The sequence below is a fragment of the Thamnophis sirtalis genome, unplaced genomic scaffold (genome assembly GCF_051295495.1).
Source record: "Thamnophis sirtalis isolate CommonGarterSnake01/CBP01778 unplaced genomic scaffold, rThaSir2_p1.2 scaffold_5, whole genome shotgun sequence".
NCBI lineage: Eukaryota > Metazoa > Chordata > Lepidosauria > Squamata > Natricidae > Thamnophis > Thamnophis sirtalis.
In genome coordinates, this window is record NW_028261385.1 from 126,336,367 (window position 1) to 126,353,206 (window position 16,840).

General features: G+C 38.9%; 1 protein-coding gene across 1 annotated transcript in view; it reads right to left on the bottom strand.

The window, feature by feature from the left end:
- Positions 1 to 386: 386 nt before the first annotated feature.
- Positions 387 to 16,840, bottom strand: part of ISM1 (isthmin 1) — a 35,090-nt gene continuing 18,636 nt past the window's right edge. Inside the window, exons 2-6 of the mRNA XM_014061798.2 lie at positions 14,424 to 14,663; positions 9,306 to 9,579; positions 8,209 to 8,352; positions 3,707 to 3,796; positions 387 to 2,033 (exon numbers count right to left, since the gene is read on the bottom strand). Of these exons, the coding sequence (XP_013917273.1) occupies positions 1,516 to 2,033; positions 3,707 to 3,796; positions 8,209 to 8,352; positions 9,306 to 9,579; positions 14,424 to 14,663 (1,266 nt within the window). The 3' untranslated portion in view covers positions 387 to 1,515. The remainder of the gene's footprint in view (positions 2,034 to 3,706; positions 3,797 to 8,208; positions 8,353 to 9,305; positions 9,580 to 14,423; positions 14,664 to 16,840) is intronic.

Genomic DNA, 16,840 nt, shown 5'->3' on the forward strand with positions numbered 1-16,840 from the left:
TTGGCAGAATAAAAGAGGTGTCAGAGGTAGACTGTAGGGGTTTACTAGAAAGAGTACAGAGAAGAGCAACAAAGATGATTAGGGGACTGGAAGCTAAAACATATGAAGAAAGGTTGCAGGAACTGGGTATGTCTAGTTTAATGAAAAGAAGGACTAGGGGAGACATGATAGCAATGTTCCAATATCTCATTGATTGCCACAAAGAAGAGGGAGCGAAGCTATTCTCCAAAGCACCTGAGGGTAGAACAAGAAGCAGTGAGTGGAAACGAATCAAGGAGAGAAGCAACCTAAAACTAAGGAGAAATTTACAGACAGTTAGAACAATTAATCAGTGGAACAATTTGCCTCCAGAAGTAGTGAATGCTCCAACACTGGAAGTTTTTAAGAAGATGTTGGATAACCATCTGTCTAAAGTGGTGTAGGCTTTCCTACCTAAGCAGGGGGTTGGACTAGAAGACCTCCAAGGTCCTTCCAACTCTGCTATTCTATTCTAGTCTAGTAATGGGAAACTGCAATTGTTTGGACTGGACTGAGCAGAGTGGGGAGGGTTTGTCTTTTTTCTTTGCCTCCAGGCTTAGAGACAGAATTGTAATGTCAGAGTTTGACACTGGAACCTTGTTTCCATCACTCCACCAACCTTTCTGTTGTTTCTGATGTCAGAAAACCACATGGGAAAAGGCTCATAAGGGTGTGTGTGGCAGCAGGCTAGTAGGGGCTGAGAATACAAAGGATCCACAATGCTTTTGGTCCTCATACAATTGTGAGAAAAATTACACAGCTCTATAAAGAAGTCTTCCTCCTAGTGCTTCCAATAGATAGGAACAACAATAATAATACCAGTAGCAATAATAGCTACTCCTTTCATATTTTGGTCCTGCTAATCTCATGCTGATGCTGGGAGGATTTTGCAATAGTCAAAACCTCCAATGTCAAGATGCTCCAGCCCAGGATTTCTCTGAAAGTCAGCCACAAGGTTCAGCCTTTTGATGCAAAGCAAAGGAACAATTTGATTTGAAGTTAACTTTCATCACATCTGCAATGAATCTGGTCACTATTTTCTTAGCGAGCCAAAATGTTATCCACAGATGCATTCTTAGAAACCACATTTCAATACTAAAAGGAAATTTTAATATGTGTAGATCTTTCTAATAGCAAACATTTATTCTGAACGGCTAAGACATTGAGAAGCAATTTTCTTTTCATGTGAAATCCAATGATACTCACTTTTAACTACAGGTAATATATGAGTGTAAGCTCATCTTAACGGAAGCAGAATGCGTATCACTATAAAAAGTTGAGACACTTTCATGTGTGCAAAGGCGAAGGGGACTATATGCTGTATCTACATGCAAACATAAATAAAATATTTTAGAAAAATTGTATATTTTGTACAACTATGTACAGTGAGTGGGGAGATAAATCCCATTTTCAAATGTTCGTTCACTGGAGTGTCCTTCTCGCCACCACCCATCTTTTTGAAATTTTCAAAGAAATCAGCTCCTCCCACACTCGTCTTCAGTACTCTCTTGCTTCCTGAAATTGTTTGTAATAGTCCTCCTCCGAAGGATTTTCTGTACATTTCTGACCATTGTTAGGTGGCCGGGCTTCATTGTACCTACTCCAGTCCCCTTTGCAAATGATCCAAGGCAAAACATCCACCTTGTAATGAAGTTCTGCAGAGAATTCAATGCTGATGAGGTTGGGGGTGCCAGCCCCTTTCCCTCGGGTAATCAGCTGCATGCTGTCATCATAGCAGCAGTGCTGTGCTGCCAAGGTGGTACTCTGCAAGGACAGCATGGAGCGGATGCAGTAGCGGGCACTGGGCTTATAGATATCCAGTTTTTCTTTTGGCCCACTTGCATCTTTCCAGCGAAAGTTCTTCCTTTTCAGACGGTCGTAGATCTCTGCAGTGCTATAAGCTACTTCAGTGGGGTACGTGCAAGGACAAGCAGGAAGATCATTGACTACTTTGTGCATGTACTTCTTTAAGAATTCACTCTTGCAACTCATCCACCTCTCACAGCTATCTGTAGCTGAAGAAATGAAAGAAGGACAGAAGGAAGGAAAACATCAAACACCGTATTAAAATAGTAAGTGCATGATTTACTGATTGGTTTAGAAACTGACCCTCTAGATGTTACTAAACTACAACTCCCAGCACCCACTGGATGTGACTGGAGGTGCTAAGGTTATGTGACAACATCCGGAATACTACAGGTTCTCCTTCTTTGTCTTACTGTATCTCTCAAGTGTCAAAAGGCAGGTTTTGATTATGACTAGCACTGTCACATTTTAACAAAAAGTTGCTTCACTTTTTAGTAAAGTAATATTTTCCCCAATTTCTTTACAAGGACTGGATGTTTATCCCTTTAAATCGGCATAAAACAATGCTTTTAGTCAAGAGTTATGGCAGGATTTTTTAAATTAATTGATTGATCTTTAACTGTTTCGCTTTTTAAAAAGTCATAAGCTGAATTAAATTATTTTATACAAGTATACTTCACTGCAGAAATAATTCTATTGATTGATTGATAAGCTGCCTTGTAAAGGCTTGGCCCCCAAAGGCTATTTAAGATATTTAAAAGTAATCCAATAAAGTAATATATAAATCCAGATGCTTTCAATATTATTTTCAAAGAACACATTCTTGAGCCTGAAAGCAAATTTCTTAGAATCAATGTCAGTGACAATTTGTATGTTTGCTATCCTTTCTCCTTGAATGCTTTTATATTCTCAAGTTTTTGTTGCTGCTGCAGTACCACTAGAAGAGAAGTTGTTGGTTAAAAAAAAACATTCTTGAGCTGTATTGGAATTCAAGCAGGGATATTATAAGGCACAAATACCAGAACATATAGTTTCATGTGCTTTCTTATTAGTGCAAAATAAAAGTTGAATTTGTCTTCGTCTCTTATATACTATCTCTTTTTTTTTTAAAGTAGCTGCATTAAATCCTAATTATTCTCTTTTAATTGGTGATGTTAAAATAGCCTCTTATATCTGAAGCCAGAAATGACTTGCATTCCTCTTATAATATTTGGTAAGATAGCAAGAAATCTGTCCAAGTCAGGATGTGCCATTAGTGGAATGGTCATGAGTGATGAGGTGGTGAATATGTATCTAAAGTCCAAATATTTTGCAAGTTTCAGGGAAATCCTTGGCTTTCATTTGCATTCCTATGTAATTCTTTGACTTAACAATGTCCTAACCACTATGGATAGATCTTATAAAGCTATTTATTGTTCAAGAAGACTTCCTGAACTTATTATATTCAGCTGTATTATTCAGCTCTTGCCTTTTGTCTTCATTGTGTTATTTAACTTGGAATGCCCATGATACAGCTGGAAACAGTCACTTTTGTTAGAATTTCCGTATTGGAAATCACAGATCTCCTGGAAAAGGTTGATGGAGGCTCCATTCAAAAACCAGAAAATGTTGGCACGATGAGATTTGAGAGCGCACTTCACACTAGGGATCCTTTTTATGCAGAGCCACTTCTTGTTGGCCTATACAACTGAGTCTCTAACATACAATCTGAGGCAGCCGTCTTAAATGTAGCACTGCCTGGATGTCCCCTTCAGCCAATATGTGGTAGTATAGATTATGACTGTCAAAAGATTCCTGAGGGAGTGAATTTGGGCCTACCTACATCACCTGGGCTAAATTTAAGAGGGGGAAAACCCCACCCTGTTTGCTATTATCTGCTTACCAACTTCAAAGAGCTTTGTGGCATTGAATTCTTCGCTTCCTGCGAGTAAGCTCATTTCTGTGGCTGCTGTTCTGAATGTGTCCTCGAGACCTATACAAATTATTTGGGAAAAGGAAAACACAGGGTTGTTTCAAATAGTCCCATTGCACTTGGAGAGAACAAGAGCAAATGAACAACATGCCTTTATTTTGCAAAAGAATTATTTATTTAACATTATTTACAGCCTCTGGGAAGGGCGCAAAAATTCAAAAGAAAGCCAGCATATTAAAAATCAGACATATGTAATAAACCCATGAACAATGATTTCTTGCCAGAGTACTATAAATCAGTTATAAACTCAGTGTTTGTGTACTCTGATATTCAGAGTTGTCTTGAAATGAATAGAGGGTTTTGAAACACTTCTTTTTGGTATTTTGAAGTTCGTATTTTCAGGCATCATTGAAGATTACAACAATTTGGATAAAGGCAAAAACTACAAAGCAGTAAAGCTTTTCATTATTGCATGCTTGAAGTGAACGCTGTACATTCCAACTGCATTATTAGCAAATCATTATTTAGAAACAGGATGTGCTCTTGATGTTACGGCTTATTAAAACAATGTGACTGAGATGTTTGGCAGGGAAAATATTGGGGATTTTATCCTCCAAGGATGTACAAATAGAGAAGGCAGTGAAGGAGGCCACTTTGGGATCCACACACATGGAGGATCCAGACTACTCTCGCTGCCAGACTTCACAACAATCCTAGTCATATAGGGTTGAAGCAGTGATGGGATTCAGCCAGTTCGCACCTATTCAGGAGAACTGATTGTTAACTTTCTAAGCAGTTCTGAGAACTGGTTGTTGAAAGAAATTTCCTTTTGGTTTTTTCCACTTTACAGGGCTAATCCTGTAAGGAAGGCAGGAAGGAAACATTCTGGTGTTGCTTCTAGCCTAATCTTTATTGCCCTGCTTACAGAAGCTGCCTCTTCAGTTAACCCTTATTACATTGTAACAGCTAAGGCAAAAGCCCATCGGCATGAGTAGAGTTGACTTGGCCAGGTCCACCCAGTCACATGACCACTGAACCCCGCCTATCCAGCTGGTCATTAGGCAGAGAACTGGTTGTTAAATTATTTGAATCCCACCATTGGGTTGAAGTCTAGCAGAAGCTTAGTTCCTATTTTGACTTTTTAAAAAAAATGTTTTTATCCCGTTGCAAGCCACCTAGAGTCACTTTGGACAGTGAGAGGGCCAGCATATTAAATAAATAAAATAAATAAATAAATACACACATAGCAGAGAAATAGCATGTAAGGAAGCAAAGGGCATGTCAAGATGGAGCAATCTTATCTCCTCTTTTGCTGCCATTATTCAACTCGTCAACAACCATAGCAGCAGTCCATGCCCACTCTATCTTCTCCTTGTTCCAGGGGTACAAGGAAGTGAGACAAACCCCATATAAGACTCAGGCCTACTTTGTGGCAATGCTAGGGAAGACACAGCAGTAGGAATCTTTCTCCTGTTGTGTCTCAACTTTTTCATCATGATGGGCACCAGAGAGGATTCTGTTAGGTCTTAGTCTATAATTAGTCTGTAATTAAAGCCCCAATATCTTCTCCAAAACCTTTCTTAAAAGGGAAGGTTGGAGATAGGCTAATCATTGGCTAAAGTGGTTGGATTGAGAGAGATGATCCCTTCAGAAGGAGGTTCAGCATTGCTTCCTTAAAGATAGATGCCATCCCTCTTCTTCAAAAAGGTGTTAACGACCTCTCAAATCCAATCACATGTCCCACCTAACTGCATGAGTAAGACAGGTGGAACATGAATCCTTACAAGTAACAGAGTACATATCCGTATCTGCTTTCAAAGCTTAAAAATCACTATCAAAGTTCACCTCACTATCCTTTGTCAGTGCGCTATTGTACCCATCTCTAATTAAATGAGAATCATTTTATTTGCAAACAACTTTGTTAACATATCACGTGGGCCTGCAGCAAAGGTGGTATTCAGCCAGTTCTGACAGGCTGGCCCCACCCACACTGCCTCCCAGCCGATCTTCTTTTGTTGCCCTGAACAGGAGAACGGAGCTGGAAAGAAGGTTAGTGGGATGGGGAGGGAGTGGGGATTTTGCAGTATCCCTCCCCTGCTACGCCCACAAAGCCATGCCCAAGAGCCAAGTAGTAAAAAAATTGGAATCCCACCACTGGCCTGCAGGAATATTTTCACACTTGTCCCTCTCCAGGAAGGAATATAATCTTAAACAGGGGTGCTGGATATATAGCTGCAAAAGACAGTAACAATGGAGAAATGTGCACACTTCACAATTCTTATGATATTTTCTCAAACATGGGAATGCTACCTTGTTTGGTTATACATTCACTCTTTGCTTTTTTCCACCATTGCTCTAGGTGTCTTTTCACCTCCTTCATCTCCCATAGGATCTCCCTGAAAACCCTCAGGATTCATGAAGGGAAGCAATCTTCTCCAGTGACAAGGCCTTTGCTCCTTTCAATTTCAAAAGTGAGCAAGATGCATGTCAGAACAGCCTACAAGATAGTTGGGTAATTCTCCAAGTTCCTCAGAAAACGCGGTGGGTCTATCAGTTGCATGGGGCAGACCATCTTGATTGGTCCCTCACCTTTGCAATGGTCCCAGTATGCTAACAATGGGTGCATACATCAGAACAGGATCTGACTACAAATTACAAGTACAGATGACGATGTCTTGCATTTTATTATTTTGAATCTGCTTTGAAGTAAAGACCAAGTCCAATGCATTTATCAGGCTTGAGACTTCTGGTACAGGCCCATGGATAACATGGAAGCGATGAATCCCTGAGTTCACTCAAATCCCATACCCAAGGAACAGGGATTAAAGTCCCAGTACTCCCAATAAGAAATATGTAACTTTTAAGGCAGTTAAACCCTGCCCCTACTCAGCGTTCTGCAGTTTAGATCCTTCACACAGCATTGAGAAATTTGAAGAAACAGCAAAATGATTTATCATTTACAGAAATACATTTTCTATATTCTTCTTGAGTTTGCCTGATGCAAGTCTATTATTTGAAGCTTTTTAGAGCAGCCAAATTATAAAATAATATACGCAACCTGCATTTTTACAGGTGTGAATATTGTACTTTCTGCCCAACAAAAGATTAGAATTCATTGTAACTCCTACTTGCATTAAATCATAAAATAGCCATAACCATGTTTACCTAGGACAGTGACAGCAAACATTTTTCTGCTCGGGTGCCAAAAGGGTGTGCACGTGCATAATAGTGTGTGCCCGCGTGCCCACATCCATAATGCAATGTCCTCCCCCCCCCCGCGCACATGTGCGCACAACCTTCAGGAAAGCCTGGGAAGGGCAAAAAATGGCCCAATGGGCAAACCGGAAGTTTGTTTCCGGAAGTTCAGAAACAAACTTCCGATAGGCCCGTTGGGTCCGTTTTTCGCCATCCACAGGCTCCGAAGGCTTTCCTGAAAGCCTGGGAAGGGTAGAAACGGCCTCCCCCACCCTCCGGAAGGCCAAAAATCAGCTGATGCACATGCTGGAGCTGACATAGGGCAACGCCTCACATGCCCTCAGATATGGCTCCACATGCAACCTGTGGCACATAGATTCGCCATCATGGACCTAGGACATTTCAAAATTCTGAATGGTGATTAAAAGGGCCATCTAAAAATTTGCATTTGGTTTGCAGATAAGTATGCAGTGGGGAAAGTCCTGCTCTCTTGGTGGAAAGAGAAGCTGATCAGCAAATCTACCAGAGCCAGAGTCTCCACCCTACCTTCAAAAGTTGACTTATTACTTACTTATTAATAATAAGTAAGCAGCATTCTCCTTTGGGAACTGCTGAAAGATTACCCTTGTTAAATGAGTGTGTGCTACTTTCTGGGAAGCTATTGTTCAGTACAGCAAATGTTACAATCTGAGTCACAGAAGATGTTCTCTAATTGCATTTCAAACAGTGTGATAGAGGCATGAGGAGAAAGTATTAGAAAGGGAGCACTCCAGTGGCTGAACTCATCACTTACTTCAAAATTAGGAGCCTGAGACAAAGGAGGCATGTGCTATCTTGATCTCAGCCACTCTTCCTTGAACAGCACTGCAGAGTATAACTTTTCTTAGTGCTCTGAAATCTGATTTAACTACACAACCTTCAAGATTTCATATTATCTTAATGTTACATAATGGGAGGAACAATTAGAAGATGCACGAGATTCTTAATTCCAGTACTACATCTGGTGCATTTCGCAAGAAATGCACTTTTTTTTCCTGCCAACCGTCTGTAGACCATACCAAAAAAATGGAAGGTACTTAAATAAAAAGTGTGATTGAGAAGCCTTTATGTCATTCTGTGCTTTATAAAGATGCAAGCAAGGTAATAGTTCCAGATACCTGAGCAGCTCCGTTTTGTACTAGAAATGATTTGGTCTAGATCTACACACACACATGGGGGGGGGAGGGATACCTGTATATGGCTCATGGCTATGAACAATTCTGTTCTCTATTTCCTACCTGGGCAATTTGGTCGGTCACATGTCCTTGATTCAGTGGCTGTGCAGGCATATCCACAGGTCCTGGTGCGTTTCTGATTGCCACTTCCACAGGTTGTACTACAAACTGACCACAGACTCCAGTCTCCTTCTCCCTCTATGTAATCTGAAAGGGAAGAGACAAAACAAAAAATAGGAAAACAGAAGTGGACACCAGAAAAGCCTGGCTGTTGAAAATAGACCCAATCTGCATGCTGGTTGGAGATTTATGCATGTAGTAGTCAGCCCTGCAGCAAAACATTGCAATGCAGATTTCTACTAAATGTATTCCAGTCAGTCATGCCCTTTCCTACCCATTTTCAGGGGTGGGCTTCAAAGTTTCAGCAATGGGTTCTCTGCCCGGTTGCTGGGTGGGCATGGCCTAGCTGTCCTCCTGCATGAAAGTGCAGGGGGGGGGGACAACACAAAATCAGGGGGGGTTCACCTTGACAAGGCTCTGGAGACTTTCCTTGACCCAATGAGAGGGTGAAAACTGCCTCCCTGGGCTCTGGAGGCCTTCCAGGAGGCATGTTTCCCCCTCCCCGAAACTGTGCAGGCCTTGCACTTACCTCATATCCAAAAGGGGTCACATATAGACTCCTGGAAGGGGATGGTTGGGGTGGGAGGAGTGGGAGAGGCCAGCCAGGAGTGGGATTTGGAGGTTCTCTGAACATGCCATAACGTTAGCTACAGGTTCTCCTGAATCCGGGCAAACCTGTAGCAGCCCACCCCTGCCCACTTTGTATTGTTTTTCAAGCCTTTTTAATAATTTGTGAGTTTAATTTGTTTTGTTTTTCTCTTTCTGGAGAAATTCCAACAACCCTGCTTAACATATCTTTCTGCCTGGGTGGTACCATTTTGACTCTGTGAAGTTCCACTGCTTCTAAACAGGTTCATTGTCAGTACAGAAGCCTTGATGTTTGTGAATAGGACCACATCCACTTGCCTTCCTTTTGAGTCTGATTTCTACCTGATTGTTCCTGCCCCTTCTATTCACTATCCGCATGCACAAACATTCCGCCCTTGTTATGGACTCCTGTTTTGTCCACGCATTTGCCAGTGAGGTTCTTGCTCACTCACCATATTCGGGCTGCTCCTTTGATTCAAACATCCGATGACTTGATGGATGCCTCTCCCACCCGCCATTCAAAGGATTTAGGAAGTTGCTGTCTTCAGTCGTGCTATCGTATTTGTAATCCTGGTCACCACTACTCATGCGAGTGATAGAAGGTGCGGATCTTTGCCACCAGTTTCTCCAGTTTGGGGACAGGACAGGCCAGCTGGTTTTGCTACTTTCTCTTTGAAGACCTTTCTCCGATTCAGACTCTGTTCCATCAACAACCTCTATAGTCACCTGGAGAATTCAAGAGGAAACGGCATTGAGGCCTCAAAGGCTGTCTTCCTTCAGATCAGAAAAACTCTTAATATATTGATAAATCTTATAAAGCCTAAAAGACAGCTGCAATCTACTAAGGAATACATTGGAGAAAAAAAAGACAATGCAAATTGGGTGAAAAGTAACAGCTGCTGTGAAGTGGGACACATTAACAATTATGTTTGTGATTACATAAGAAGAAAGAGTTGTATATTTTCTATCAATACCCCTCTGTAATTTGTTAGTCATTTAAACTTTCTTAAAACCATAACAGGTAGGTATGTTCAGAGATTCCCACATTTTACACAGTGGAAGCATGGATTAGGGAGAGGAAGGCACAGAACAAGGACATGTACAAGGTCAATAAGAGGAGAGATGAACAAATGAAGGCTGGATCCAATGTCAAAGAAAATAGGAAATACATGATTAACATTCTTTTTCCATAGGCCACTCGTTTATAATCTTATTAAAACTTAGATATTATTGGACCACAAGGTAACATATATTGTTTTTACAATTATTTAACTTCCTTTTTTTAAATTTCTGCTGTAAGGTATCAATGGACTATTTAGTATTGGTGTATATTTGTGCATATTATTATGAATTAAAATGCTGCCTTGGAATTTTTGACAAATTATTTTGAAATACTCTATTATACAAGCTCCCTAAAACATTCTGAGTCTGATTTCAGCCTCAGTGATGACATATAATATATATGTACACACATACACACACACTTTGAATAAAGCAATCAATTCAATCATTCCTGCTTTTTCTTCCTTATTGTGGAAATAATATATATTTCTATTTGCAATTAATAATTTTTTATAAACTAACACCTTTTATATTAATAAAATTCATTCAATTCTTTGATTCTTTAATATTAATGAAAAAAATACTTTCCCCCCATCTATTTTAAAACACTATTTTTTGTTTAAAAACATTTTTAAGATCAAAGAGTTCTAATACGTTTTTTTAAACTTCCTCTTAACTTACATACTTTAAAGTTCACTTTCAGTTAGACCAATAAAGTTCCAACTAACTCCAATTAACTCATTAAATTTAAATCACTCCCTCCAAATTATCCTCATAAAATAATTTTTTTATTCTTGTATACATCATTTTTAAAACTCTAAACTATTCTTTAAGCCAATATATATTTTTCTTTAACTTTTTTCTTAAAATATTTTCAAATACATCTTGTAATATTTTACAAGCTTCAAGAATTACTTAAGCATTATATATAATGGGAAAAATGCATTTTCAGACCCCACTTTACATTAAAACTTTATTTCAATTACAAATGTCAGTCTGATAAAAATCCATCCTAATGCCAATTGACTCCTTAAGTTTAAGTCACTCCTTCCAGCTTATCTTCATAAAATCTTTTTCTTCTCTGGAATGTTGATCAAGTAGTTATAAACGTATCTTTTTCTCAATAATTTCTCAACTTTGCTAGTGTCCATGAAGAAAAAGCTCCATACTTGTCCTTTTGAAAGTTGCAGGTTTTCTTGGAACTCTTCTTTCAACTGCGTTGGGAGGTTTATATTCAAACCATCTTAATAAATATTAATGTCAGATTTATATTCCAAAATTGCAATTGACTCCTCTACATTGATAATGTAGAAGTAGCTTTGTAACTTTCCACATATATTTGCATCTCTGGAGTATTTTTTTTAACATCTTATCTCCCTCTTTAGTGAAAGAGTAGCTTTTTGTAAGTCACAGAAAAATTGCCGGCCAATCAGGAATCATAAAAATCGGAAAATTTTAGCCACCCAAAGTAGACCCAGCTACAAATAACCAAAAATAATAAACTAGAACCACAACTTTCTACCCTTGTATTTCTCCATTAATTAAAAAAAATACTCCACACTTCCTTATTTTAGCTTGCCTTCGCAGCTTTCTTGTTGTTTAACAATGAAGAAATCTCCCAAATGCTGCAGATCTTCAAAAAGGAATATCAGGCTGTGGCTAAAGAGAGCTTCTCTTAGTTTGATAAAGATTAATAGTCCTTAAAAATGATTAAGAAATGAAAGGCACAACTATTGTCTGTTTGAAAAATAAATCCCAAAATGGCTGCTTCTTCAATAATGAACTGATTGCAGCCCTGTCCTCCAGCTGTCGACATGCAGGGTGCTTTGAAACACAACTCCTAAAACTACGGTATTTGCAGATGGTTGCTGTATGGTGGATTTTGCGGAATGATTCTAGAACTCTCCCTAACCCAGGAGATAAACTAACAGAATTCCAGTTCCTTCTGTTGATAAGTTGAAAAAGCAACAACCAAGATAAAATCTCCAGGGATCTTTCCCTGGGCATATCATTTAATTGGCTGTCTGCACCAGAAGTCAACTGGAGTCCATCTTCAGGGAACTATTCTCTAGCTCCAGATTGGATCCTGCTACATTGTCCTGGGACATGTATATTAGCCTTCATTCATGAGTTTTATTTTAATTGAAATTTAAACTTATGGTCCTTATTTATTGATTTAATGTTTTATATTGAATTTTAATTGAATGTCTGTATGCCACCTCTGGTAAGATGGACAGTGTACAAGTTTAATAAATAAATAAATAATATACAAACGACTTGTATTATACACAGAATTTTATCTGTACAGTCAAACCACTGATCCATTTACTCCAACATTATGAGTACTAGAAGTGACTCTTCCCCAGTCTGGTCAACGTTTGGGAATTGCAGGCTCACCAATCCAGAAGGCATCAGATTGGGTAAAATTCCTCAAGTACACCAATGTACCATTGTTTGTATTAACAGTGCGTTCCTAATTTCCAGTAATACCATATCCATTTTTTCAGATCAACTGTATTTCAGTGCAACACTGTGTATGTCTATGCATGTTTTTATATGGAATAAAGAAATGTACAGTATTTTTAAACATACACAGACATTTGATGGAGAAATTATGCCATACAGTGAGATGCATCCCTGCCTAAAGAGGAAACATCTCAAACATAATTGAAGAAGGGAACTTTAATTCATGAAATCCTACCTCATACTGTGATTTGGTTGGCCTTCAACGTGCAACAGGTCATATTTGATTTTGTGGCAAATGGTTATTAGGGCTCCCTCTATGAAAGTATGGGAAATAGTTATTGGAAGAAAGGGAACATTCAGGTCAAGAAATGAAATATCGGACCAAATTTCAGGACCTCCTGGAACTAAGGCGCTATTTAAATAGGCTTGAGAAGCAAAAACGTACATCACACATAAAATGACTTGGCAGCCAAGTCCTTTTGCTTACACATGACTTCCCTTTCTTTCCAGGGAGAAGAAAGTGAACCTGTTGCCTGGTGAATAGCTTTGCTATGCCAGCCTGACTGCATGAGTTGGCATGTGTCAAATCGGTGCCCATTAACAAAAGAGCTTCTTAGAGAGAAAAAATCTATGCTCCCCAAGGAAATATCTTTAAAAGTACCTCATTTTCAAGAACTTCCTGGGAATTCACTTACTTGAGTGCAGTGGTGCATTTGGCTGCTGATTTGGCAATCAAATTTTAAAAAGCAGCTGTAACACAAAAGTAACAGCTGCTCGGGTTACCCTTTCAAATGATTGTGAGGAGCTGAATAAAATATTTTGTTACTGAAACAGATGCAGGCAAACAATCAGTAAACAGATAGGCACTGTGCTCATTTCCACTGGCACTAGGTTAATACAATCCTAGAAAATCTTTCTAAGCAGTGGATGATTGCTACTTTGAAGTGGAAATATTGAAGCTGCCCTTCCCCAGTCTCCAGATGCATTTAGAGTGACAGCTTCCAGAATTCCCAGCTGGAATGGGCAAGGCAGGCATAAATAAATACTCATTCATATTAAGCCTAAAATGGGTAGAGAGAAGACAAAAGAAGAAGAAATTGACTACTTTACAGATATCTATTTGAATGCCTGTGCTGGACCATGAAAGAGAACATTTCACAGATAAACAGTATTCAGTTCTATTCATAGGCAAACATTCTATTTTAGAATACTGGAAATATTCTAAGAGATGATTGCAGAAGAATTTGCTTGAGATCTAATGGTGATTCTAAATGTAAGGTCCCTGATCTGGCCTACAAAAATTCAGATGACCATGAGACAGCAGCAAAGGAAAAAGAAATCTGTTTGCTGCCAATTAATGGTTATCCCATTTTTTTTTCAATCCAGTTATGATAATCCTGAATAAAGATACAAAAGCTGGTTTCCAAAATAACGTTGGTCTAAAAGATTCCAGGTTCGTTCTGATTTAGTTGTGGTCCAAAATCCTCAGGAGAAGTCAGCCAATTTAAATTAAAATTGAAAGAAACTATGCCTTTAACTGTATACATTTTATCACTACAGATGCTGTGGTGAGACCCTGTTAGTAATTTTAAAAAAATCATCCAAGGAAAAGTCAAACATTCTCACATTAATTTCCACTTTCCTTTTCTGCTGTTCACATTAGGAGATAAGTCTGTAGTCTGTTTGATATTACACCAAGACTAATGGGATTTCAAGTCAGTTAATCGATCAATCAATCAATAAGGTGAACATTTAATTCAATAGTGATGTCAGCTATACCAAAGAGCAAAAATACAGGAATTTAACAAAACATTCTTTTCCTGCACCTACCATTTTCATATTTTTTCACATAGTGCACAAATATTTACTAGAGTTCATGCAATATTATTTATTTCCTTTATAGTATGAAATGCCCAATTATTATATCTCTCCCCCCCCCCGCATTTGTTCCTGATATGTGAAAGTGCTTTTTTAAAAAGATACATGTTTAGTCCATGATTGCTTTAAAATCAGATTCAAAGAATAAAACAGAAGAGCTTTACCTGGATGTTAGGGTTTTGCCCATTGATATCTGCCTTTGAGAAGTCAGGAAAATTTGGAAGATCGAAAAGGAAAGATCTGGGTCCATCTCTTTGCAAGGATGTATGCCCATTCTGCTGCCTGAATCGCTGCTTGGCCAATGACCTGTGTGCTGCCTGGTGACCAGGGTAATTCTGTTGATCTTCTGGGTCTAATGTGAAGCTGCTTTCAAGAGATGAAAGGCTCTCTGTGTGGAGGATTTCCTAGGAGGACAAAGAAAAATAAAAGGCAAGAAATTCAATTTTTGTAGATCCAAGAAAGATATTAGGCTAGATATAGCTAGGTTTAACAGATGTAGTTCTGTTGTGGACAGAATTCTGTGGGTAGAGGAAGGCAAAAGGGAAAATGACAACTTGTGCGTGATGCTTTATAAAACAAATGACACAATATGTACCGTTTGTATGACATCATGACATCTAAGTCATTATATGGAACTCACTGTTGCTTCCTATGCACCCTACTGATTCTGGCAGAGGTGCTTTATTGTGTACATTTCTGCAAAAATGGTGAGATGTTGTATCTCATGCCCTATGGAATGCTTTGTGGCCTTGAACCTTTAGGATACAAAATTCTGGTGTTAATTTGGAAAAGATCTTTCTGCATGAAAAAGAATCCTTCAATCAAAGAAGAAGGGCACCAGTGGATCCATCTTCCAGAGTGGCTTACATTAAAGCTATCAAAAGCTTTGTGCCGGTGAAATGAAAAGACACAAGCAGAAAAGAATCAAGCTCATGGCCTTTGCAATGGTATGTCTACAATCAAGAAAATGTCCATAACATTTACAGCATATATTCAAAGGCAAGAGAAGAAAAATAAAATGTGCATTGTGATGTTGTTGATGGAACAGCCTCCTATTATAGTTGATTTATTATGTTGCTCACAGATATATAAGGTGCCAAGCTTGCTGTCTTGTTGTGGCATCACAACACACATATTATTTTGATGAAATCTCTGCAGATACCTTGTGTACCATACTACATAGACTGTGCTACTCCTCAGTATATCCCAATCCTGTCCCTTCACTTGATGTTCAGCAATACAAGAAAGAAATTGGCAGTACAGCTATATGACTTTTGCATTGACAGGGCAAGGAATTAATAGAAAGTGGCAGTGGAAGTTTTACCCTTGCTAGTTTGCTGGTGTAAAAGTTGGAATTTTTAACAGCCAGACCCAGATGTTTTCAGTTGCTATCTAATATGAGAGCTACATTCTTGAAAATATGAAAATTAAATTGAGACAGATGCAGAAAAGAGAACAGAGTGCCAGGCATTATTAAAAAAACGTTAGTGCTTGTATAAGAAGCTATGGGTTGCTCATTTGTGATGAACACAACTAAACTGGGGTGCAGAAGAGGAAACAAGAAGATCCAAAAGTTCAAACTCTATGTCAATAGCCATTTTTGAAAATAGTGAAACTTAGTTCATGGGCACAAATATAACAATCACAATGGGGAGTGTGCCATTATTCCTAATAAACATGTTGCACTGTTCCCTTTCTCCACAATTTGGAGCTGAAAAGCAGGCAAAGGAACATTCCCCATGCCCTATAAAGCGCCTTGAAGGAGTAGCTCAACTTTGGGAACAATTGCCCTCTTCTAAAATCTGTGTTTGGGTAAAAGCTGGGACTTTAAACATAAATCAGAAATCTCAGGAGACCGGTACAATTACAGAGATGGCCCTAAATCTAGAAGGAGGAAAGTTATATATAACAAGTTTGTGCTGTGTTTTAAAGATATTTCTAATGACTCCAAAGAGCAACAGATGAACAGGAATGAACAAAAATCCATATAATCTGTTGTATGATGGACATGGTCTTAGTGATGCATTTTGGCTCACTATAAAAATGTGTATTCATATGTTTACATCTTAGCTTACTTCTAGAACAGGGGTCTCCAACCTTGGCAACTTTAAGCCTAGTGGACTTCAATTCCCAGAATTCCCCAGCCAGCCAAGCTACTGGGGAATTCTGGGAGTTGAAGTCCCAGGTTTAAAGTTGCCAAGGTTGGAAAGCCCTGTTCTAGAGGTCTCAGAATGACAAGTTATTTCCCCTTGATACCCACAGACAAACATCATAAAATGAGTTGTCTAACGAAAGGATGGCTGGCTCAAGATCTGCAAAGGTCTTTTTGATTGAATAGAGTTGAACTTGGATCTCACATGTACTAGTATAATTTAATCTCAGCCATACAGTGTCTCTAAATCTCTTATATATTTTGGACTAAAGCTCCCGGCCTTTGTCTATAGAAACTACAGGTCACAAAGTTTCCTGTCCTCACTTTGTGACCCACCAAGCAGCCTTATGCAGCCTACTGGTGTTTTTTTTAAACTGAGACTAAATGTTGCCACTGCCAGGAAGGATCTGCTGCTACTTCATTTTTCAC